Source organism: Odocoileus virginianus, chromosome 14 (genome assembly GCF_023699985.2).
Source record: "Odocoileus virginianus isolate 20LAN1187 ecotype Illinois chromosome 14, Ovbor_1.2, whole genome shotgun sequence".
In the NCBI taxonomy this organism is placed as follows: Eukaryota; Metazoa; Chordata; class Mammalia; order Artiodactyla; family Cervidae; genus Odocoileus; species Odocoileus virginianus.
The window spans coordinates 63930210-63953969 of NC_069687.1; the positions used below are offsets into that span (position 1 = coordinate 63930210).

Consider the following 23760-nt stretch of genomic DNA (forward strand, 5'->3'; position numbering starts at 1 on the left):
CCCATCATCCCTGCCTTCTGAGCATGCCCAGAATCCAGCCACTTCTCACCACCTCCACTGTAGCCGAGGGAAAAACATAGTCAGCTCCGATACCTCCTGAGTCCAAGCCCCTTGAGGCTTGCATCTTACTCAGGATAAAGTCCAGAGTCTCAGTGACCTGCAGGGTCCAGCAAGGCTGCCCGTCTCGCCTGGATCCCTCTCATCTCTCTCTCACCCTCTCACTCTTCCGCAGCCAGCCAGCCTCCTTGCTGACACTCGGGCACCCTCCTGCCTCAGGGCCTTGGCACTGGCTGTCCACTGTGCCTGGGCTGCCCTTCCCTAGACACCTCCGTGGCTGACTCTTTCCCTTCTTCAAGTCATTGCTCACGTGGCAGCTTCTCAGTGAGGCCTCCCCCAAGTGTTCTATTTAAAACTGCAAACCACCCGCACCCCCCACGTTCCTAATTCTCCTTCCTATGCCCTACTTTTTTTTTTTTTTGGCTGCATTGGGTCTTAGTTGAGGCACGTGGGGTCTTAGTTCCCCAACCAGGAATTGAACCCGTGTCTGCTGCATTGGAAGGCGGATTCTCCATCACTGGACCACCAGGGAAGTCTTCTTGCACCACTTTTAGTTTTTCCGGGGCACATACCACTTAGAGTGTATAACTCGTTTATCAAGTTAATTGTTGGTCACCCTGACTAGCGTGTCAGCTCCCTGGAGACAGCAGCTTTTTTTTTTTTTCACCAGTATGCCCCGGTCATCCAGAACAGTGCCTGGTATGGAGCGGGCCTTCGACCAAATATTTGCTAAAATATATTTATTTTTACTTAGTAAACTGTTACATAACCTTTTTCCCACGCCAGGTTTGATTCTAAATGTTTAACAAATGTTAGCTGATTTAATCTTCATAACGGCTCTGTGAAGTAGATATTGGTTGGATCTCTGTCAAACAGATGACAGAGAAACTGAGACACAGACAGGTCAAGTTGCCTGCCCAAGATCACACAGCATGTGAGTGACAGGGCTGCTTTCTGGTCATCTGGTTCCAAGACCTGTTCATCTGACCACTCTAGTAAGCTGCCTCTCTGAATGAGTGAAGGAGAGAGAGAAGAGAAGGAAGAAAGTTAGGAGGTGAGGGAAGGAGAATGAAGGAATAATACTGACATCTGAAACCTTGGACGTATTACTGGGCATTTCTTAAAGCTAGTCCTGGAGTATGGGATACCCCGGCTGGCAGTTTCTTTTTTTGTTTTAATTTTCTTTTTTTATTTGGTCACACTGTGTGGCATATGAGATCTTAGTTCCCTGACCAGGCATCTAACCCCTGCTGCCTACATTGAAGGCAGAGTCTTAACCCCTGCACCAGGTAAGTTCCCGGCTGGTGACTTTTAAGTACACAGAGGAAAACTGGGCTCAGCTTCTTGGAAGGTTGACTGGAGATGGCAGGAGAGTCCTGGCTGGACGCTGGCTGCCAGTCTGTAAGCTCTGCGGCATCATGGAGCTCGCCTCAGAGACAGCATGAAACAGCGGGCCTCGTCCCGTAGGAGCAGGCTGCTGAGGCTCGTCTGATCCGGGTCTCTCTCGGGGGCACCTGAGGGCCTTCCCAGGGACCCTGTGCCCAGACGAGCCTGTCCCCAGGTGGCGCGCAGTGTGCTGGCTGCCAGGGGAGGTCCCATGCCTTCTTGGGCTGCACTTTGTCTCTCGTGGGCCTTGGCAGTTGGAACATCCTTTTAAATACATCCCGGAGGTAACAGCTGAGTCAGTGGGGGAGGTATCTGTCCCCTGTGCCAGGGCAGTTTACGGAACAGTCTTCTGGGCCTCATCTGACAGGAGGGCCTGCTCCTCCGCCTGCCAGCCTCGCTTGCCCGGGGACTCCAGGAGCTTGGGGTCCAGGGGAGTGGCCCTGCTCACCTGCCCCTCCTCAGAAGCCTTCTTTCCCACGGTCCCCCCTCCACTTCCTAAAGACCCCGGGGTACTCAGGGGAGGCCATGGAGCAGATGTTCAGCCTCAAGAAAGCACAGCTTCTGGCCAAGCTGAAGAACCACTAATTTGGTCAATATGTGATGTGGCTTGATGAAAATCTGGTATTTCCAGAAGCCTGTGTCGGCATTATTTGTTTCTGCCGCATCTGCTTCAGCCACTGCAGTGAAGTGTCCCGTGGCTTCTTGCTCAAGTTCACATGTGTGAGGTTGTGCAATGTGAAGCTTGGGAACATTTGGGATCTGATTCTCATTCTCAGTTCTAAAACACATGTGCTCTATGGGGATGCAGGAGGGAATGGGAGTGGCTGGGAGTGCAGACAGGCTTCTCTGATTGTGGTTCTTCTGATGACGGTGATGATAATAATGGTGGTAGGGATGGTGATGGTGGTGATGATGACAGTGGTGTTAGTAGTGATGCTGGTGGTGGTGGTGATAGTGATAGTGGTTATGATGATGGTGATGGTGATGAAGATGGTGGTGATGGTGGTGGTGATGATGGTTGTGGTGGTGGTGGTTATGATGATGGTGATGGTGGTGACGATGGTGATGACGATGGTGGTGATGATGGTGATGGTTGTGGTGGTGGTGATGATGACAGTGGTGTTAGTAGTGATGCTGGTGGTGGTGATGATGGTGATAGTGGTTATGATGATGGTGATGGTGCTGATGGTGGTGATGAGGATGAGGATAATGGTAATGGTGATGATTATGCAGATGATTTTTTGAGCCATATTTTGACCTCTCACTACAATGCTTAGAACATCCGTACTGTTGGGTACGGATGAGCAAACTAAGGCTCAGAGAGGTTGAGTGACTTGTCTGAGTTGTTGGAAGTGGGATTTAAGCCCAGGCAGCCTGGTCTCAAGTGTAGAGCCAGCAGTGCCCACTGCTGTACTCGCCTGCTTCCCACAGTTAGTACGTTCTTATTAACATCCAGTTCAAGACCTTTCAGAGCCACTTGGCTGCCGGAGTGGCGGCTCTGAAGGGCCCCAGTTTATAGCGCTGCTTCGCTGCAGCCTTTGTACTTGCTTGTGCTCCTGCCTGGAATTCTCTGTGCCCAGGTCTTGCCCTGGTCTGCCCCTTTATGTCCCCTCAGGTCTCAACTTGAGTGTCCCCTCCCAAGGAGGCCCCTCTGACCTAAGCAAACTCCTGCCCCCTCCAGCACCCCCGGCCCGTGTTCCTCCAGCCTCGTGCTGTCCTCTCACCTGATCTGAGAAGTGTTCTTGTCATTTGGTAACATGCCCATCGTCCTTCCCGAGGCCGGGGGCCTTGCCTGTCTGCTTGCTTGGCCTTATTTCAGCACCTGGCATGTTGCTGGCCTCAACACGGGACTGAGGGGTGAATCGACAAATGAAGAGGGGAGTGGGAGAGAAGGATGAGAAATGCAGTCCTTCATGCCTTTCCTAGTTGGTACTGACTAGAGGAAGCCCAGCTGGTTTAGGGCGGTCTGAATGATAGCTCTCTAACAGGGGTGAGCTGCATTGCTTTCTGGTGTGCAGGCTCAGGTGCCCAGGTGAACAGGTATTGCTTCTGGCCTTTCACAAATGAACTAAACAGATAAGAATGAATAAGCAGATAAGAATGATCTTCAGTGGACCTATCTGCTGTGAATGTGTTTTCAAGGTGCTAGACAATTTATTCTCTTTAGTCATTTATATACTACCCTGCAATCCTGTTCACACTGTTCCTCCACTGATAAATTTTCTGACAGTAAAAACACCGAATTTCATTGGAACCTTCCTGCAAATTTCAAATGAGCAAATTCTAATTTATGACCACCCGTAACATGCCTTTCTTTTTAAAAAAAAAAAAATTATTTGTTTGGCTGTGCCGGGCCTTTAGTTGTGTTATGCGGAACCTAGTTCCCTGACGGGGGGTTGAACCTGGCCCCCTGCTTTGGGAGCGTGGAGGCTTAGCTAGAGACCACCAGGAGCCAGTGTGCCTTTCTAAGCGGCCCTGGGTGAGTGTGGGGAATTGAGGAATCCCACACCCCTTTCCACACCCTGATGCAGGGCAGATCTGCGAGCTCGTTTACCATCTATTGAGGCCTTAAAAGCTTGGGTGTATTCCAAGGACCATGAAATAGCTTTCACTTTTTAGAGATGTGACATTTCTGTAAATGTCTCAGAATACAACATATACTACTTGGCCTCAAGATTTTGCAAACACCCAAAACCTATACAAGCATTTTCATAGCAGCTTTATTAAAACATAAGTGTCCATCAGCTGCAGAAAGAATAAACAGCTGTGCCATTGTCACGTGATAGAATACTGCACGGTAATCAGAAAGGAACAGTTGGACTTCCCTGGAAGTCATTCCAGTGGTTAAGAATCCTTGCTTCCATTGCAGGGGGCATGAGTTTGATACCTGGTTGGAGAACTAAGGTCCTGCATACCACGTGGTGTGGCCACAAAATTTTAAAAAATAAGTAAAAATAAGTTTTTAAAAAGTTAAAAAAGGAACAGTTTACTGACATGCAACAAGGTAGGGGGGATCTCAGTCTCAGCTTAGTTGTATTGAGTGAAGAAAGCCAACACAAAAGACTGCATATTTTGGGCTTCTGTTCAGATGGAGTTAAATAACAATCAAAACTGCTCCCTGGAGCTGGACAGCTGAGGGCAATGGGTTTGACTGCAAGGGCGACGGGGACCTTCCTGAAGTGATGGAAATACTCTGTGTCTTGAGCTGGGTGGTGGTTATACTGAGTCTGTATATATGGAAAAAGTCACTGAGCTTAATGATTTGTGAACTTTTCTGTGTGTAATTCCTCAATAAAGTATATGTGTGTATATGTAGGTACATACTATATTTTATATATTATACTATGTATGTACATACTTGATATTATACTGGGTTTCTTGCATTGCAGGCAGTCTCCTGCATTGCAGGCAATTCTTTACTGACTGAGCCACCAGGGAAGCCAATATTTTTAAAACTACATCTTTAAAATCTTTTTAAGAAGTAAATTAACAGGAAATGCCCTGTGGTCCAGTGGTTAAGATTCCATGCGTTCACTGCTGAGGGCCCAGGTTAATCCCAAGTCAGGGAACTGAAATCCCACAAGCCACATGGCATGGCCAAGAAAATAAAAATAAAAAATAAACAAACAAATACACAAGTAACCCTCCTGAAGCATTATTTGTTGCTCCCACTTTGGGCTAAGCTCTTGTCTGCACTTGCTCTCATTCCACCCTCATCCCTGTGGGTTTGGTATAATTTTCTCCCTGCAGAGGTGAGGAGACCGCAGCTCAGAGGGGGAAAGGGACCTGCTCACCGTCACACAGCTGGTGAGCAGCAGAGATGGCGTTTGCCCTCCCTCACCACGCGCAGGACTTTCTGAGCTGCCTCTGGGTCTGCCTGACCGAGTTCAAGGTCGCATTTCCCTGAGGGATGCTGCCAGCCTTCTCTGCCTGGGGGATCGCCTCCCCCGGCCTTGGCTGCCCCTCTTCACCACCCCTGCCCTCGCCCACTGTGATTCTCACCCAGCTGTCTTGCCCCTCTCAGCATCCCTTCGTCAGCAGCGTCACCAGCAACAAGGCCCTGCGGGAGCTGGTGGCCGAGGCCAAGGCTGAAGTCATGGAGGAGATTGAAGATGGCCGAGATGAGGGGGATGAGGAAGATGCGGTGGAGGCTGCCTCTGTAAGGAGATCAGGGGTGCTGGGGAGCACGGGGGAGGGGTGGGGTCCCTGCAGCCTCAGCTGGGGCGGAAGGGCACCCAGGAGGCGCAGGAGAGCTTCCTTTCTGTTCTTTCCCAGCTCAGAGGTCACAGGCTCCCACGCCACCGGTTATGTAAGACAGCACAAGGGCCGGGATGAGGCAGCAGGGTGTGTTGGCCAGATCCTGTAATTTTCAGGGGTGACCAGGAATCAGACTTCTCTGTGGGATCTTCCAGTTTTTAAAAGTTGGTAGTTGACTCCTTTTGCTCCCAGCCTGCTCCCCGTTGTGACTCACATACAAAATGAGGATGTGTGTAGCACATGGTGGGTTCAATGCACGGAAAGACTGCCCGTGATCAGAGGCAACAGGCTGAGGGGCTCCGAGCACCCCAGACCCCGTCTGGCCATCGCGAGTGCCCAGGGGACCCATGGCTTGGCACCCTTGTAACCTATCTGCAGCTTCAGCTCTTGGCTGAGTGTAAATTTAAATTGAAGCAGTTTAAACTTCTATAAAACATTTGTGTTAGCCACTCAGTCATGTCCGACTCTTTGCAATGCTATGGACTGTAGCCCACCAGGCTTCTCTGTCCATGGGGGTTCTCCAGGCAAGGATACTGGAGTGGGTTGCCATGCCCTCCTCCAGGGGATCTTCCCAACCTAGGGCCTGAAATTGAGTCTCCTGCACTGCCAGCAGATACTTTGCCCTCTGAGCCACCAGAGAGCCTTAAAGCTAATTTAAATTTTTACAAAACATTTGAGCCAAACCAAACACATCTGTGGGCTGGATTCTGTCCTGAACTACCACTTTTGGATCTGTGATCTAGTCATTTGGGGACAGCTTCCCCCAGGAGGTGAGACTTACTGTCCAGATGGTGCTGTGGACCTGTGCGAGGCTTGTCCAGACCTGTCTGTTGGGGAAGGACAATATAGCACTTCCTCAAGTGTAATTCATTCCTGGGAGGAACTGGAGCTGGTGTGTGAATCCTGTAACTAACCTATAACACTTAGAGATAAAGGTCAGGACAATGTCAAGGAGAGGCTGGACACAGGGAGACCCTCCTGGACAAGGGGAGGGTCCCAGGGCTGGGATGTGTCCCACTCTTGACCTGGAAGGTGGCTATGTGGCTGCTCACTTTATTCATTAAGAGGAATGTTTATGTTTGATCCACAGAAATCCTTGTTCTGTTTCACAATAGCAACACTTTCAGTACTTTTACCCCCCAAAAGCTCTAAAAAACAAAAACAAAACGGAAAACATAGTGGTTAATAGACTGAAATCTAGCCTCTGGATCAGTTTGGCTTGGCCTTTCTGTGACTTTTTAAAAATCTGAATTAGTTGCCATCTAAAAATTGGGAGATGGCATTGTGAAACTCCAGGTTCCAGCTTGTCTTGAAAAGCTGAAGGTCTGGGCTTAGGGGACCTATTTTTCTCAGGCTGTCATGATTGACTAGAGCATAGTAGCTGCTGCCGCCTTTAGACAGGGCTCGAGCAGTCTAGCTGGCCGCGGTTGCCTCCACTCCTAGGAGGAATACCTGTTCCTGAAAGCAAGTGGTAATTTTATTGTTGGTTGGGCAGCAGGGAGTGGGGAGGCCTGTGGCTCACTAGCGGGGTGCCTATGAGGCCTCCCTGGCCTTCTTCCAAACCTTGTGGGTATCTGACTGTCCAGACTCACTGCGTCTCTGACTCTTGCCTCAGACACATAGGACCATGGCCTTGACTGTCTGTTTTTTTCCTAGCCTCTGGGGAACCACACTCGAGACTCCTCCGAGGTGAGTCAGCTGAGCCTCGATGCGGACAAACTTCTCAAAGAATCACCTTTTACCACGCCACCTCCCAGCCAGCCTCAGGACAGTGTGAATGGGCCCAGCGAACCTGCTGGTGACGGGGCCCTCCCCACCAGCCCCCCGGATGTGGCCCCTGGAAATGAGAATGGCCCGGCGGTGCCCGTGCCCCTTCGGAAGTTCCGACCGGTGTCCATGGGAGCCAGAATTCAGGTGTCCGAGGAGCAGCCAGCTGCTGACCAGAGTGGAGACCTCAGTCCAGCGGCCAGCAGGTCCCAGAAAGCCAGCCAGAGCCGTCCCAACAGCAGCGCCCTGGAGACCTTGGGCGGCGAGCTGACCAATGGCAGTCTGGAGCTCCCTGCCCCAGGGGCGCGGAGCCTTGCCAAGAGGGACTCGGATTGTGGCAGCATCTCCACCTCCGGGAGCACGGACTTCGGCACCTCCCTGTCAGCAGACCTGTCCGTGAGCAAGGAGTCAGGCTGTCTGTCCATCAAGGTAGCCACACCTCTTGTGCGCGGGCTCGGAGCAGGCGTTCTGCACAAGTGTTGCTGCTCGGTGTTGGGTTGTGAGAGTGTCCGGTGGCTGCCTTGCATTTTAAGTGGTTCATGAGATTTCTCTTTCTTAGGAGCTCTTTGTTTGAGTCACTGTTTAATCCTCCAAATATCTTGAGTTCAGTCTGGGGTTAAGTCGTGTCAGGCAGTAGGTTTGGGTTTTAATTTCAGTTTGGGGTTCTGTTTAAATTGGGTTTGGTTAAAGGCTTGGTCAAGTTAGGGAGAGAGAATTCTAGAAGTGAAAGCTCTCTGACTTGTGGATCAGCTGTGCGGTCCATTTGCTGATGGATTCAGCAAAAGGGAGTGGGCTCGTGGCTGTTCTGAGGGGGAGCGGCACTGTGAGTGACCCTACCCACTGCGCTTGAGAGCTCAGCGTGAGGCCTGCGCTGCAGAGTGCTTCAAAGGAACCATATCGCCGAGTCCAGCCCTGCAAACAGAGGCTCAGGTGGGAGATGGGGTCAGACCCCAGACTCTGCACTCTGAATCCTGTGTGTCACGGCATCCTGATGGTGGGCGCTGTGGCCTCTTTGTCCTCAGGAAGGCCTGACCTTCCCCAGCCCGCTCCCGCAAATCATGAGATGTTCATGAACTCACCTTTGGTCACCTGATTGGCCACCCCAAGAACCTCCCCCTCAACTAAGGCTGAATTTAGGAAATGTTTTGCAACCTTTTGTTTGAAAACCACACAGTGCAGACTCAAAAATATTGGCCAAATGAAAGAAGGAAAAAGGAGAAGCACCCAACTGTTGCAGTAAGCTTTGGGAACAGAAAGAAAGTGCATTTCTTTTTTCTTTTTGGGGGGTGGGGTGGATTGGGGGAGAGAAATCACACCAAAAAATTGAATAGATTAGATCGTATTACATTTAAAGCTAGTACATTAAAAACAAGCACAAAACTAACAGCCAGTTTTTTAAAGTGAGAAAATCAGACAAATAGAACAGGGCGAGCAGAGAGGGCAGCAGCTTTTAGGCGTAAGAAGCATTGGGGCCCTTAGGACAGGGTTTCTGTCCCTTCCCTTCTTGAAAAGACACTAAGAGTTAGGAAAAAAAGGTAATTTTTTTTTTAAAGTCTGATCCACCTCGCCTCTCCTCGAGGGTGTTGAGAGCATCCCTTTACTGGTGAGCTGGCAGTGAGTCAGGGAACACAGCTGCTCTGATAAGAGCGCCTGGCTGCGTCAGTGCCCTTGGCTTCACGGGGCGTCTGTTACCCCCTTGCAGGGCCCTGTGACCGGGACCCCAGGCCTTTCTCCCTCGCCATCTCCGGCTAGCCTGTTCCTGGTTGCTAGTCTGACTCATCCTGAGTCCTGGTGCGCAGGAGGGGCTGCCGTAGGGAGATGCTAGAAAGGCCAGGCTGGGCTCCACCAGGAGGGGCCTCGGAAGCTAGGGGAGGAGTTGGAGAAGGAGATGCTGTGAAGACTCCAGTGCAGATCCACAGGCTCATCCCAGTCAGGATGGAGAACATTCAAAGAGTATTTAAATGCCTCCGGGAGTTCTGGCAGTACTGTGTATGCGATCACAGGTGAGGGGCATAATTATTCATAGGAAAAGGTAAAGACAAAGATATAAGTAATTTCATGGTGGCTCCAGGGGGGTGTGGCCTTTTGTGGAGTTCAGGTCAGGTTAGGTTTGGCTGCCAACATAGTTATGAACTCTGATTTTCCAGGCTCCTTGGATTTTGGCATTGAAGATAAGAGAAGAGTGGTCTGCAATAGTAACTGTCAGAAATAAATACCAAGTGTTGAACCCTTCTCATGACCCAAGTGCTATTGAATTCCATCCGCCCCTGATTCATTGCATCTTCAGAACAAGCCTGGGAGGCAAGCACTGCTCTCCTCTGACAGGTTGAGGCTTGGGCAGGACAAGGGGCTTGCCCAGGGTCACAGGGCCAGTAGGTGTAGAAGGAGAGTTGGAACCCAGTTCGCTTGGATGCTGCGACCTGTGTGTGAGAGGGTGCCGGCAGTCAGCAGGCAGGGGCTGGGCAGTGTCCGAAGGGTGAGGTCAGGGAGAGGAGGGGGCCTAACCTCACAGACTCAGGCTTCCAGGTTGAGAAGCTTGAGGCAAGTGGGGGACCATGGACAGTCACCTCCTTCCTGGTCGGGGCTGAGACTGGGCCACGCATGGATTCGTGGCTGTAATACTGAGCTTTGCCTAATGATCTTCTCTGGCCAGGACTCACGGCTACACAATAAGACCCTGAAGAGGACACGCAAGTTTGTGGTGGACGGCGTGGAGGTGAGCATTACCACCTCCAAGATCATCAGCGAGGATGAGAAGAAGGATGAGGAGATGCGATTCCTCAGGTGAGGCTGGGAGGGGCTGCTGATGCCTGTAACAGGGCAGGGATGAGATGGTAGATGTGGGTCTTTCTGGTGCAAGATCTGTCTGTCTGAGACTTCCCTGGCAGTCCAGTGTTTTGGTTTCTGTGCTCCAACTGTAGGGGGCACAGATTCAATCCCTGGTCAGGGAACTAAGATCTCACCTGCTACGCTGCCAAAAAAAAAGCTGTCTGTCTGTCTACAGCATTAAGTGTGGAATCAGGGACACTAAAAGAATCTGGCTTTGCCTGAGACCCTGTATTCCCTAACTCACTTCGCTCCTCCATATACTCACCCACCTCTTCATCCACTTCCCTCCCCCTCCACTTACGTGTCCACTCATCAGCCCACCCCTGTACCCACTCATTCATCCGTCCATCCACACACCCATTCCTCTATCCTATAGCCCATCCTTCTAGTCACCCACTCAGCTCCCTGTCCACGCATTCCTCCAGCCTCCCCTCCAGCTAGCCAGCCGTCCGTTCACCGACGTATCCACACCCCCTCCCCAGGTTGGGGGACACACAGATGACCCAGATAATGGAGGCTGTGGCTAGGGTAGAACCTTCATGGGCCAGCAAACAGCATTCAAGATAATTCCCAACCGTGGTACATGCTGTGAAGGGAATAATGGCTGATGGGAGAGTGGCCACTGGGCTAGGGGTGGGGGGCCTTGCCTGGCGGGAAATCCCTGAGCAGAGCAGAGGGTTCAGAGGAGCCGGCCAGTGGCAGAGCCGGGAGAGCGTGGCAGGAACTGCAAAGCCAAGGCTTGTTCAGGGACCTGAGAGGGCGGAGCTGGAGTGTGGAGTTGGAGGGAGAGGATGCGGAGTCGTTCCCAGGGCCCACAGGGTCCAGGTCACATCAGTCCACGGGCAGGGGTGGGGAAACGTAGATTTCATCCCCAGTGGAGGGACTGATGCTGAAGCGCCAATACTTTGGCCACCTGATGTGAAGAGCCGACTCATTGGAAAAGATCCTGATGCTGGGAAAGATTGAGGGCAAGAGGAGAAGGGGCAATAGAAGATAAGATGGTTGGATGGCATCACCGACTCAATGGACGAGTTTGAGCAAACTCCAGAAAATGGTTAAGGACAGGGAAGCCTGGTGTGCTGCAGTCCATGGGGTTGTAAAGAGTCAGACACGACTTAGCGATTCAACAACAACAAAAACAACTGGAATGAAGCATCTGGAGAGTGACCAGCTGTGATGTCCCTTTTAAAAGCCAGCCCTGCTGTCATCCGAGTCTGGGCTATAGCGGGGGCAGGACTGAAGCAGGGATCCAGGGAGACCCTGGCCGGGACAGTGGCCAGACAGAGGGCAGGTGTGGCGGGACAGGTTGGGTTCAGCATGCATTCTGGAGGCAAAGCTGAAGATGGCAGGGGTTGGTGTGGGCAGGAGGGTGTGAGGCAGAGCTGTTTGCACCGAGTCATCTCTGCAATCTTAAGGCACTCAGGCGACCCTGACAGCCCTCCCCAGGGAGACCCTACTTCAGCTGTTCTGTAGATGAGGAAACAGCGTTTCTTGGTGGGAACTTACTTGCCTCAGGTCACCCAGTGAGAAGATCTGTCTGTGAGAAGTCTACCAGCTTCCACTGGACCAGGAAGCTTTCTGGGGGGCTTCCCGGGGATGGAGGTGGGGGCTTAGCAGCTAGAGAGGGAGGCCCCAGAGCCACGAAGCTGCCTTGAGGCCAGGGCTTTGCTGGAACAATTCATGACTGGCTTGGAGGACACCTCTGAAACATCAAACACATTCTTATCTTAGAAAAGCACAGACATTCCGAAGCCAAAGAGGAGGAGTTTTGGATACCTAGGGGCACGTCTCCCCTCTCGAAGCCAGGGGGATGACGGGCGGACTTTTCACTGGTGAGGTTGCTTCTTGTTCAGTCGCTCCGTCGTGTCCGACTCTTTGCGACCCCATGGACTGCAGCATGCCAGGCTTCCCTGTCTTTCACTATCTCTTGGAGTTTGCTCAAATTCATGTCTATTGAGTCAGTGATGCCATGTAATCATCTCATCCTCTGCCACCCCCTCCTCTTTTTGCCTTCAATCTCTCGCAGCATCAGTTTTTTCCAACAAGTCGGCTGTTTGCATCAGGTGGCCTCCTCTGTGTGTACTGGGGAGGCTCGGGGCCAGGGGAGGGGTGGTCGTGGTTGCTCTCGGCTGAAAACACCGCCTTCTGTTCTCATGGTCACTGCTCGGGCTTCCACGCTCAGGGGCTGGATTTCCTTCCTGTCCTCTCCCCTCTGGGCAGTTCGGGTTCCTGGGGTTGAAATTCCAGCTCCACCGCACCCCATCTGAAAGTGACCCTGAGGCGGGACCCCTACCTCCCTCCTCAGCAGAGGAGCAGGTGCTGCCCAGCTTTCAAAGGTGAGTTTTGCCGAGGTGGAGAAGAGGTGCTTGCAAAGAAGGAGACTTTTCTTGTTTGCTTGCTGTGGTCTGAAGGCCCCGTGAGTCCAGCCAGGCTGCGGCCTGTCAGACTCTGCCGCGTCCCTGGTTGAACCTGGGTTCTAGCACTTCCAGAGGCTTGGGTCCCGTGTAGGCTTTGGAACAGGATCACCGAATAGTCACTCATGCAGGTTGCAGCTGCTGGGTCAGAGTTCTTTCTGGTTTTCCCTGAAGTTCCTGGAGCTGATTCTTTCCTTCTTGAGCCTGTCTCGGCCTGCCTTTCCCTTGTGAGAACTACGGTGGGTCAGGAGGTCATGTCAGAAGCCGGCTGCTTACCTTACTCTGCTTGTTTTTTGTCAGTTGCTCTCTGAGCCTTAGTTCCTCTTGTGTCAGGATTTCCATGTCTTTGTTTACACTCTCAGAAATCGCCTCCTGTCTCCTCTCTTCCCGAAATGCAGATGCTCCCAGAGACGCTTCCCTACACAGCTGTAAAAAGTGTCTCTGGCTTTTCCCAGAGACTGGGCGGCCTTTGCCTCTTCTTCCTCGTTACCATTCGCGAAGTTACCACTTGGGGAGTGGTTGCCATGTGTCAGACAGGCACTGCAGGTATCGCCGCATTTAACCTTAAAGAACCTGTGAGGAAGAGATTATCTCCCCATTTTACAGATGCAGCGGAGAAAGAGCCTGCGGAGCCTGCGCCACTGCTTGAGGGCATCTGGCTGGAGAGGGAGCTGAGCTAAGACGCACACAAGGCCCCTCTGACCCCTGGGAGCGGGAGGGCTCCCCTCCTGCGGCTGCCGGTGGGCAGTTCCTGGGGAGCTCTGCCCGCTCGGAGCCGCGAGGCGGGCCCGCGGTGGGGGTGGCCACGGTGCAGCCTGCAGATGCTGGTGGGCAGTTCCTGGGGAGCTCTGCCCGCTCGGAGCCGTGAGGCGGGCCCGCGGTGGGGGTGGCCACGGTGCAGCCTGCAGCTGCCGCTGGGCAGTTCCTGGGGACCTCTGCCCGCTCGGAGCCGCGAGGCGGGCCCGCAGTGGGGGTGGCCACGGTGCAGCCTGCAGATGCTGGGCTAGAGCAGAGCACAGGCTGCCAAGCCATCCCCGTTCCCCGCCAGGAGGCCCAAGTCTTCTGCCATCATTTTAATTTCTTTTCTGATTATATAAAAGATACACACCAATTTTTAATGGACTTGCTCAGAATGAAGCCTGGTAGGTGGGCTTTATCCCACCAGTGGGCTTCCCAGGTGACTCAGTAGTAAAGAGTCTGCCTGCCAATGAAGGAAGCGCAGGAGACTCAGGTTCAATCCCTGGGTCAGGAAGATCCCCTGGAGGAGGAAGTGGCAACGCACTCCAGTTTTCTTGCTGGGAAAATCCCACGGAGAGAGGAGCCTGGTGGGCTGTAGTCCATGGGATGCAAAAGGTCAGACGTGACTGAGCGTGCGTGCATGCCACCAGTATTGTTCTGCGTGTCACTCATGCACACGTTGACAATAAATATGTTCCAAAGTTAGGGTACACTGTGTGGTCTGGGTCAAATTTTTATTGTATTTACATTTTGAATAGGTAGTATAATATCCTGGTTCAAGACTCAAAAAGGAAAAGAGGGTGACCAGTGAAACATCTCCCTCAGTCACTTTTCTGCCAGCCACCCGGCTCCCTTCTTTGTGTTAATATTTTACAGTGTGATCCTTCCAGAAACACTCAGTGTTTAAATAGGAAAGTAAACTTGCACAGGCCCATGTGCACACACATATATGGTCCTTCTTGTTTTTCAACCAGATGGTCAGTAGCATAATAGACCGACTCTTTAATAGCTTGCTTTTTTCATTTAGAGATCAGTCCCTATCTGTTTATAAAGAATTGCTGCATTTTTCATAGATTTTTTTCCCCATGTAATTTGATACCTTCTAGAAATTCATTTTTAATGGTTGAATAAAATTAGGTAGACATTTAATTAGATCTATATTGACAGACATATAAGTTGTTTCCAATTTTGTACTGTTATAAATAGCATTGTTATGAATGGTGGTGGGTGGTGGTTTAGTCACTGTTGTGTCTGGCTCTTGTGACCCCATGGACTATAGCCTGCCAGGCTCCACTGTCCATGGGATTTTCCTGGCAAGAATATTGGAGTGAGTGAATATCCTTATTCAGTTTTGCTGTATATCTATGAATGTCTCTTTAGAATCACTATCCAGATGTGGAACTATGTCAGAAGCATACCCTACTGACAAATTGTCCTCCAGAAATGTGTGAATTTGTACATATCAGCAATATAGGAAAGTATCAATTTCCTCTATATTCTTACCTATTTAATGAAAATGGCATTTGTTTTTTAATCTGAATTTCATATCCATATAGATGATTTAAATTTTCTTTTTGTCTTTTGTTTTATGTCTGTTCATGCTCTGTGCCACTTTTTAAAATTAGGATATTCCTGTTTTTCTTATTGATTTGTAAGCACTCTTTATATACTAAGATTATTAATGTGTTGCCTGTCAATCAATGTCAAATAAAATGTGAGTTCTAAGTTCTCGTCCTGCCTCTGTCCCGGACCGTGTGATGCCTCACCATGCCCCCGCCTTCCGTGTCCTTAGCTGACTTATGTGATCATTGAGGATACTTTCTGACTGGAATGTCCACATCCTTCTACCCTTCAGGCGCCAGGAACTCCGGGAGCTTCGGCTGCTCCAGAAAGAAGAACATCGGAATCAAACGCAACTGAGCAGCAAGCATGAGCTGCAGCTGGAGCAAATGCATAAGCGTTTTGAACAAGAAATCAACGTGAGTGAGAAAAGATGGGTCCCCAGAGGGCTTCTTGCCTCCTTATTTTCTTCAAGCAGAGGTCGCCAAGTGAGGATCATTGGCCATGGAGAGTAAATCACAACAGTTTCCCAGTTCCCTGGTTTCCTGATGTCATTAGGCACTGACTTGTAAACGCAGTATTGCATGCAGGTCACAGTGCTCCTCTCAGTCACACAGGAAGAAAGGGGACGTAACCTTTCCTGAGCCCCATGCAACAATGCTGCGAGGCAGATGGTTTGGTCTTTCTTTTGCACCTGAGGAAACTGACTCAGAGAGGTTAGGTGACTTGTCTCAGGTCACACAGTGAGGTAGCAGAGCTGGGACTCAAGCCCAGGAGTGACCACAGCCTCTGGGCTTTCCCCATCTCCCTCCCAGGTGCCTTTCCTAACTTTCCTTTTCTGCTCTTTCTAGGCCAAGAAGAAGTTCTTTGACATAGAGCTGGAGAACCTGGAGCGTCAGCAAAAGCAACAAGTAGAGAAGATGGAGCAAGACCATGCGGTGCGCCGCCGGGAGGAGGCCAAGCGGATTCGCCTGGAGCAAGAGCGGGACTATGCCAAGTTCCAGGAGCAGCTCAAGCTGATGAAGAAGGAGGTGAATACGTGCTGGGCGGAAGCAGGGCATCCTGGGAGGATGAGGGCCCTCTCAGCTGCAAATGACCAAACCCCAGCTCAACCTCACCTCAGCAATAAAGGGTATTTGGAGGAGCTTACATACCTGAGAAGTGCATGTCCAGGGATGTCTGGATCTGCATCCTCCAGCTGTGCCATCAGGAGCCCCTTCTCCATATATTGGGCTCTGCCTTCCTCTGTGTGGACTTGGCTCCAGGCAGGCCCTTGTCTTGTGGCCTCCGGCTTAGCAGCCTGAGCTGGAAGAGAGCAGGGAGGAGGGAAGGAACGGAGACTTGGGGGAACTTGAGATGCTGTCACCAGGCGGGGAGCTGAGTGCTGGGTGGGTGCACACACATCCTCCATGCCTGACTCTCCCTTCTCCTAGAAGGGTAGCTCCCTCACTTGGACCCACGTGCCTCTCCTCCCTCTTTCCCCAGCAGCTGGAAGGGGAAGTGGCAAAGAGGTAATGGTCCTGAAACAAGGGAAGGGAGGCCTGCCCCGGGGCAGGGCATCTGAGTCCTAGAGAGCAGCCCACGCCTCCCCCATGGAGCCAGACACTTGGAGGCTGGGCCAGACTTTCTTTCCTGAGCCCTCAGGAGAAAGGATGGGAATGAGGAGGGTAGGACCTGGGGCAGGGGGTGCCAATCCAGGCTGCTCCCGATCTCCAGGTGGGAATGGTAGGAGCAGCTTCTAGGGGTGGCCCATGGTGCTTTTTGGGGCCCACAGAGCCCAGGGCCCAGACTTTACTGTGTCGGACATGACATGTGGTGAATGCAGGAGGCCTCCAGTGGTTGCCTGTGGGAGTCGGGGCCACTGGCTGTGATGACACAGCTTGGCTAGTCCTAAATCAAGATAAATAATATTCTGATGCAGTGTTTTAAAGTAGAAATTAGTGTAAAATATTCATCACGGGTTACTCCCTGGAAGTCCAGCGGTGAGACTCTGCACTTTTACTGCCGAGGGCCCAGGTTCAACCCCTGGTTGGAGAACTAAGATCCCACAAGCCACATGGCGTGGTCAAAAATAAAAAAAAATCCCGATGAACAGATTATCAGCTATTTAAAATAAAGGCAGGATCCGACAGAGCCAGGGGCGATGTCTGAGGCAATGAGGCTGAACCCTCCAAGTATAGGACTTGATCCTGTCTGTATTTGCTATTTTGTTCATGGTTTCTTTGGCATTAATTTTGAGTTTCTAGAATGGTATATATTCCCCTTTGTGCCTGAGGTGAGTGCCTCCACTTTTTGTTGTTGTTTAGTCACTAAGTCATGTCCGACTCTTTGCAACCCCATGGACTATAGCATACCAGTCTTCTCTGTCCTCCGTGATCTCCTGGAGTTTGTTCAAATTCATGTCCATTGAGTTGGTGATGCCATCCAACCATCTCATCCTCTATCGTCCCCTTCTCCTGCCATCAATCTTTCCTAGCATCAGGGTCTTTTCCAGTGAGTTGGCTCTTTGCATCAGGTGGCCAAAGTATTGGACCTTCAGCTTCAACATCGGTCCTTCCAATGAATATTCGGGACTGATTTCCTTTAGGATTGACTGGTTTGATCTCCTTGCAGTCCAAGGGACTCTCATGAATCTTCTCTAGCACTGCAGTTTAAAAGCATCAATTCTTCAATGCTCAGCCTTCTTTATGATCTAATTCTCACATCCATGCATGATTACTGGAAAAACCATAGCTCTAACTATATGAACCTTTGTCAGCAAAGTGATGTCTCTGCTTTTTAACCCACTGTCTACGTTGTCAAAGTTTTCCTTCCAAAGGCCTTGACTTACCCTGGTCCTGAACCTCCTGCTGAGAGATGGGCTTGTGGACAGAGATATGTGGGGGTTGGGGAGGGGAGGGGTTGATACTAAACACATCCACAGCCCCAGTGCTGGGAGCACAGGCTTGGGAGGCAGGCTTGTTTCCAAGTCTTTGGCACTGTGGCTCAAAGCTAACTGCTAGGCTTTGGACAAGCTACAGGCAGACCTTGTTTTATTGCACTTAGCAGATGTTGTGTTTTCTTTGTACAAATTGAAGGTTTGTGGCAACCCTGCCACGAGCAAGTCTTTCTGTACCATTTTTTCCAACAGCATTTGCTCACTTCCTGTCTGTGTCACATTTTGGTAATGCTTGCATATTTCAGACTTTATCATTATATTTGCCATGGTGATTGGTGGTGGTTATTTTTGCAGAAGGATTACAGTTCGCTGAAGGCTGAGATGATGACTAGCGTTTTTTAGCAATAAAACATGCTTATGTTATATACAGTTTTTTAAGACATGCTATTACACACTTAACAGACTACAATATCTTGTAAATATAACTTTTCCTATGTACTGAGAAACCAGAAAATTCACGGGACTTGCTTCATTGCAGTCTTCACCTTATTGTGGTTGTCTGGAACCAAACCAGTGATATTCCCAAGTTATTGCCTGAGTTCTGGCTGTCTTCTGTCACAGTGAGAGTTATTCAGGTGCTGTTGTGTTGAGTGCCTACCTGTGTGGCATTGAATGGGGTACCAGGGACACTAATGAACAAAATAGATAGGGTCCCTCAAGGAGTTTGTTAATTTCCAGGGAAGCTAGAGAAACAAAGTACAGTACTAAATAAGTGAAACCGTTGCCTGCTACATAGTAATACTTGCTGTGAGAGCAGATAGGCTGGTTAACTAGAGAAGGTAAGGAGAGCTCTGCTTTAGAAGGGAAAGCAGGTGATGACAGGATCGCTCGGGAAGCTGTTCGAGATATAGACTAAATGGCAATGCCGGCCGGCGCCAGGCACCTCGTAAGCACTTACTGCATGGTGGCCCCTCGGGTCATGCTTACCATTATCAGTGTTACGTCTAAGGGTTCCTGCTGGTGGGACCAGTGAAAGGCTCTGCTTCACGGAACACCCCCAGAGTGTCCCAGAATTCCATATCCTGCCATGGCCTACTCCATAGGCAGAAGGCATTTTTGACTGCAGAGTTCACCTCTATGCAGGTGAAGCCCAGGAGGAATGGCAGGCTTGGGTAGAGACTGCCTGCCCATGGCCCTTGGATTGGTGGTGAGGCTGCACCAGCAGGGGTGAGGGATGAAAGTGGGAATGGGTGGGACGCCCAGGTGAGCAGACTCTGAAATATCGGTGGGTGCATTAGCCAGCCCAGTGTTGCATCAGAGAAACCCACACGTGGATGCTGGCGAGGGGCACCACACAGGTCTGAGTGGACTTTCTAAAGAAGATGTCTGTCTTTCCTTTATTTCTGGCTGTGCTGGGTGTTTGTCGCTGCGCGTGGGCTTTCTGCAGTTGCCGCGGGTGGGGGCTGCTCTCTGCTGCGGTGCCCGGGCCTGTGTTTGTGGGGGCTGCTGTCTGCTGCGGTGCCCGGGCCTGTGTTTTTGGGGGCTGCTCTCTGCTGCGGTGCCCGGGCCTGTGTTTGTGGGGGCTGCTCTGGCCGCAGACGCAGGGTCCAGGTGCATGGGCTTCTGCGGGGGTGCCATGTGGGCTCAGCGGCCGTGGCTCACGGGCTCTCGACTACCGGCTCTTTAGTTGTGGCACACGAGCTTATCTTCACAAACCTGGATCCGCTGCATTGGCACGTGGATTCTTTATCACTGGACCTCCAGAGAAGTCCCAGTGTGGACTTTTGTTTAACCAGTTCAGAGCAAGGCAGGGTTCACCCTGTCCATTTCCCTACAACCCACTGATTGTGAGAAAGCTGGTCATGATTTGATGCCAGGCATAGAAAACATACAAAAATAACAGAGGGTAAAACCTGAGGCCTCCTGGGGCCTCTGTCATGGTTACAGCAGTTATTATGAAATGTTTATCATGCTAATGACCCTCCTGCACTTAGGAGGTATGCATATAGGAAGAAATCAGTGTTAGTAAGCTAGCTGAATGGGGACATATTTATTCTTCATTGTTGTTTCAAGTAATTAAACCCAGCACTGTGTATGTCTGTGCATAGAAATATAATAAATATATTTTGTGAGGATGGAACTGGTGGTCTGCTTCTCATTGCCCATACACACAGTACATTTAATATCCGTGAGAAACTCAGTTGATGATTGTAACTTACTTCTTAGATCCCCTAAATGTGAAAACAGACTCAGTCTTAAAGGAAATCTTTCCAGAACTCTGTTTCCTTGCCTTCCTAGGCAAAACTCATTAAACATAATCTAACTACTTCTTAAATAGTTTGGATCTCTATCATACCACAGAATTATACTCCTGGAAGGACCCTGGAAATTTGTTAAAAGCCAGATAATTTTTTCTGATGAGAGAATGGGAAACAAGTCCAGGGACTCTTCCAAAGATGGGCAGTTGGATCAGAAAGCAGGATATCTAACATTGAGTAGAGAGCCTGTCTTTATAGCCCTGAGAGTGGTGCTGGTACATCCCTACCCTCAGGGGCTTCTTACGAGTAAGTCCAAGTGCCCGTTTGCCAAGTAAAACCCCATGTGATCTACTCTGAATGTTCTTTTGCTTTCTCCCTCCATTGGCAGTGGTGTAACACTTCTTACAGTGTTCAGTGCCTTTAGCATAAACCTCCAGACCCTTTTCTAAACTGCTGCTTCTCATCTGTCCTGGAAAACTACTTCATCAAGCTTGAAAAGCACCCTTCTAAGCTAGTGGGTCTTTTCAATTGTATTCTGCCTTGAATGGGGCTGTCAGTGGCATTTTGACAAACTCTAGGCAGGTGCTGAATTATCATTATGTACCATATGTCCAGGGGAGCCCTTGGATATTGACAGTGAAGTGGCACAAATGCAATTTTTGAGATATCTTATGAGGATGTCTAAGACAGTAGTGTGACAGTGGTTCTCAACCAGGGACTCTTTTTGCCCAGCCCATATCCTCCCCACCGCTGCCCCCGCCCTGAGAACATTTGGCAATATCTAGATACATGTCTGGTTGTCATGACTGGGGAGAAGGTGTTATAGCATCTAGGGTCAGAGATGCTATTAACATTCTTTAGTGCATAGGAAGCCCCCACAACAAAGAATTATTTGGCTCCAAAAGTCAAAAGTACCAAGGCTGAGAAACCCTAACCTCAGACTGTTAAAGCTAAAGAATACAGGGGCAGGATTTGGATTACAAACCCAAAGCCATGAAAGAAAACACCGGAGAATTGAAAGAAGAGACGATAAACAATAGCTGGTAGGGTTTTGGGGTCATATGTTAAATGTACGTTTAACTTTAGGAGAGGCTGCCAGACTTTTACCAAAACAGTCTGTATTATTTCACATCTCCAGAACAATGCGTGAGTTCCAGTTGCTCCACATCATAACCAGCGCTTGGTATCATTAGTTTGATTTTTTCTATTTTTGCCATTCTGATAGGAAGTGATATTGCATTGTGACTTTTTTTTGTGTTTCATTAATGACTAGTGTTGAATATCTTTTCATATGCTTATTTGCTGTCTATATATCTTTTTTGACAAGGTACCTGTTTAAATTTTTGTTCATTTATTTAGCTGGGTGATTTCTTTATTTTTTTATTACTGAATTCTGACAGTTCTTTTTACATTCTGGACACAGTCCTTTGTCAGTTACATATTTTGCAAATGTTTGTTCCCAATCTGTGGCTTGTCTTTTGGTTCTTCTAGCAGTGTCTTGCATAAAGCAGAAGTACAAACTCTGATGAAGTCTACTTTATCATTTTTTCTTTTACAGATTGTGTGTTTACTGGCGTATCTAAGCTACCTTTGCACAGCTCAAGGTCATGCTTTCTTTCAGATGTTTTACACTTTTAAGTGTTACATTAGATGTGTAATGTGTGGGTGAGATTCACTGTTATTAGTGTTGTTTCTGCCTATGGATATCCAGTCTTCTAGCACCATTTGCTGAAAGGACTATCCTTTCTCCATTGATCTGCCTTTGCATCTTTATGCAAAATCAGTTGACCATATATTTCTGTGTGTCTATAACTGGACTATATGCAGTTCCATTGATCTATTTGTCTACCTTTCTCCAATTCTACAATGTCTTGATAAATATATTTTTACAGTAAATCAGGTAGTGTAAGTCCTCCAACTTTATTCCTTTTTTCCAAAATTATTTTGGTTATTCTAGTTCCTTTGCCCATCCATATATATCTTAGAATCAGTTTATTGATTTCTGTAAAAATATCTGATGGAATTTTTGATTGAGTTGAATTCATGTATCAATTTAGGGAGAATGGAATCAGAACAATATTGAACCTTCCTTTCTATGAACATAATCTATCCATTCATTTAGGTCTTCTTTAACGTCCTTCCTTAGTGTTTTATAGTTTTCAGCATACAAATTCAGCATATATTTTGTTAGAATTATATTTAGTTCATTTTTTGTGCTGTTGTACAAGATACTATTTTTTAATGTCAATTTCTAAAGCTAGCGTATAGGAAAATATTGGTATATTGAGCCCTGTATATTGATCTCGCTTAAATTCATCAGTTCTAGGACTTTAAAAAAAAATAGACCTGGGATTTTTCTGCATAGACCACAATTTTGCAGTTTTATTTCTTCCATTTTATTTTATTTAAAAAAATTTTATTGAAGTATAGTTGACTTAGCATGTTGTGTTAATTTCTGCTGTGCAGAAAAGTGACTCAGTTATACATAAATATATATTCTCTCATATTCTTTGCGACTCCATGGACTATACACTTCATGGAATTCTCCAGGCCAGAATACTGGAGTGGGTAGCCTTTCCCTTCTCCAGGGGATCTTCCCAACCCAGGGGTCAAAGCCACAAGGGAAGCCCATATTCTTTTCTATCATGGTTTATCACAGGGTATTGAATGTAGTTCCCTGTGCTATACATCAGGACCTTATTATCATATTTCTCTTTTTAATCTATATATTTTTTGTTTATTTTTCTTTCTTTATCATGCTGGCAAGGACCAGTAGTGGGATGTTAAACAGGAATAGTAAAGTGGACATCTGCCTTGTTCCCATTCTTAAGGGGAAAACATTTAGTATTTTCTAGTTAAGTATGATGTTAGGATTAGGGTTTTTGTAGATGCTGTCTTTCAGATTAAGGAAGTTCCCTTCTACTTCTAATATGCTAATAGATTTTGTCATGAATGGACATTGAATTTTATCAAATGGTTTTCCTACATTGATATGATCATATAGTTTTTCTTCTTTAGTGTACTGATATTGTGAATTATATTGACTGATTCTCACATATTGAATGAGCTTTACATTCCTGGGATAAAGCCCACTTGGTCATTATGTATTTTCCTTTTGATATATTACTAGATTGAGTTTGCTATTATTTTGGTGAGGATTTTTGAATCTGTATTCATTGAAAAGATATTGGCCTGTGGTTTTCTTTTAATGTTGCTCTGGTTTTAGTTATTTGTTTCTTCTTGAATGTGCTTTGGTACTTTCTTTCAAGCAATTCGTCCCTTTCACCTAATGGGCTGAATTTATTGACATAAAGCTGTTCATGGTGTTCCCTTGGTATCCTTTCAATGACTGTAGGATCTGTGGTGATTCCTCTTTCCCCTCTTCATATAGTAGTTTGTGTTGTAGTATCCTCTTTCTCTCCTGCCTCCTTTTCCCTCTCATCTTCCTCCTCCTCCTTCATCAATCTGGCTAAAGTTTTGTTAATCTTATCGACCGTTGCCTGGTTCTCTGGCCAGAAACATGAGGTTTGTTAGGGTTTTACCTACTTTTTCACAGCATCATTGTCCAGGATTGGGGCAAAGCTAGGAGAGCAAAGGGAAAAAGAGAAACAAGGAA

The 23760-nt window shown here is 48.7% G+C and overlaps 1 protein-coding gene and 1 long non-coding RNA gene across 2 annotated transcripts in view; one reads left to right on the forward strand and one right to left on the reverse strand.

Annotated features, from left to right (window-relative positions):
- Positions 1 to 23760, forward strand: part of STK10 (serine/threonine kinase 10) — a 119675-nt gene that overhangs the window by 79080 nt on the left and 16835 nt on the right. The window contains exons 8-12 of the mRNA XM_020870265.2: positions 5468 to 5602; positions 7357 to 7896; positions 10121 to 10251; positions 15304 to 15427; positions 15860 to 16039. Of these exons, the coding sequence (XP_020725924.2) occupies positions 5468 to 5602; positions 7357 to 7896; positions 10121 to 10251; positions 15304 to 15427; positions 15860 to 16039 (1110 nt within the window). The remainder of the gene's footprint in view (positions 1 to 5467; positions 5603 to 7356; positions 7897 to 10120; positions 10252 to 15303; positions 15428 to 15859; positions 16040 to 23760) is intronic.
- LOC139038294 (uncharacterized) lies at positions 781 to 16303 on the reverse strand. The gene is made up of 4 exons (XR_011491291.1): positions 16163 to 16303; positions 5446 to 15711; positions 3168 to 3293; positions 781 to 1065 (listed from the first exon to the last, which is right to left on the reverse strand). It is a non-coding gene; the product is annotated as an uncharacterized lncRNA (long non-coding RNA).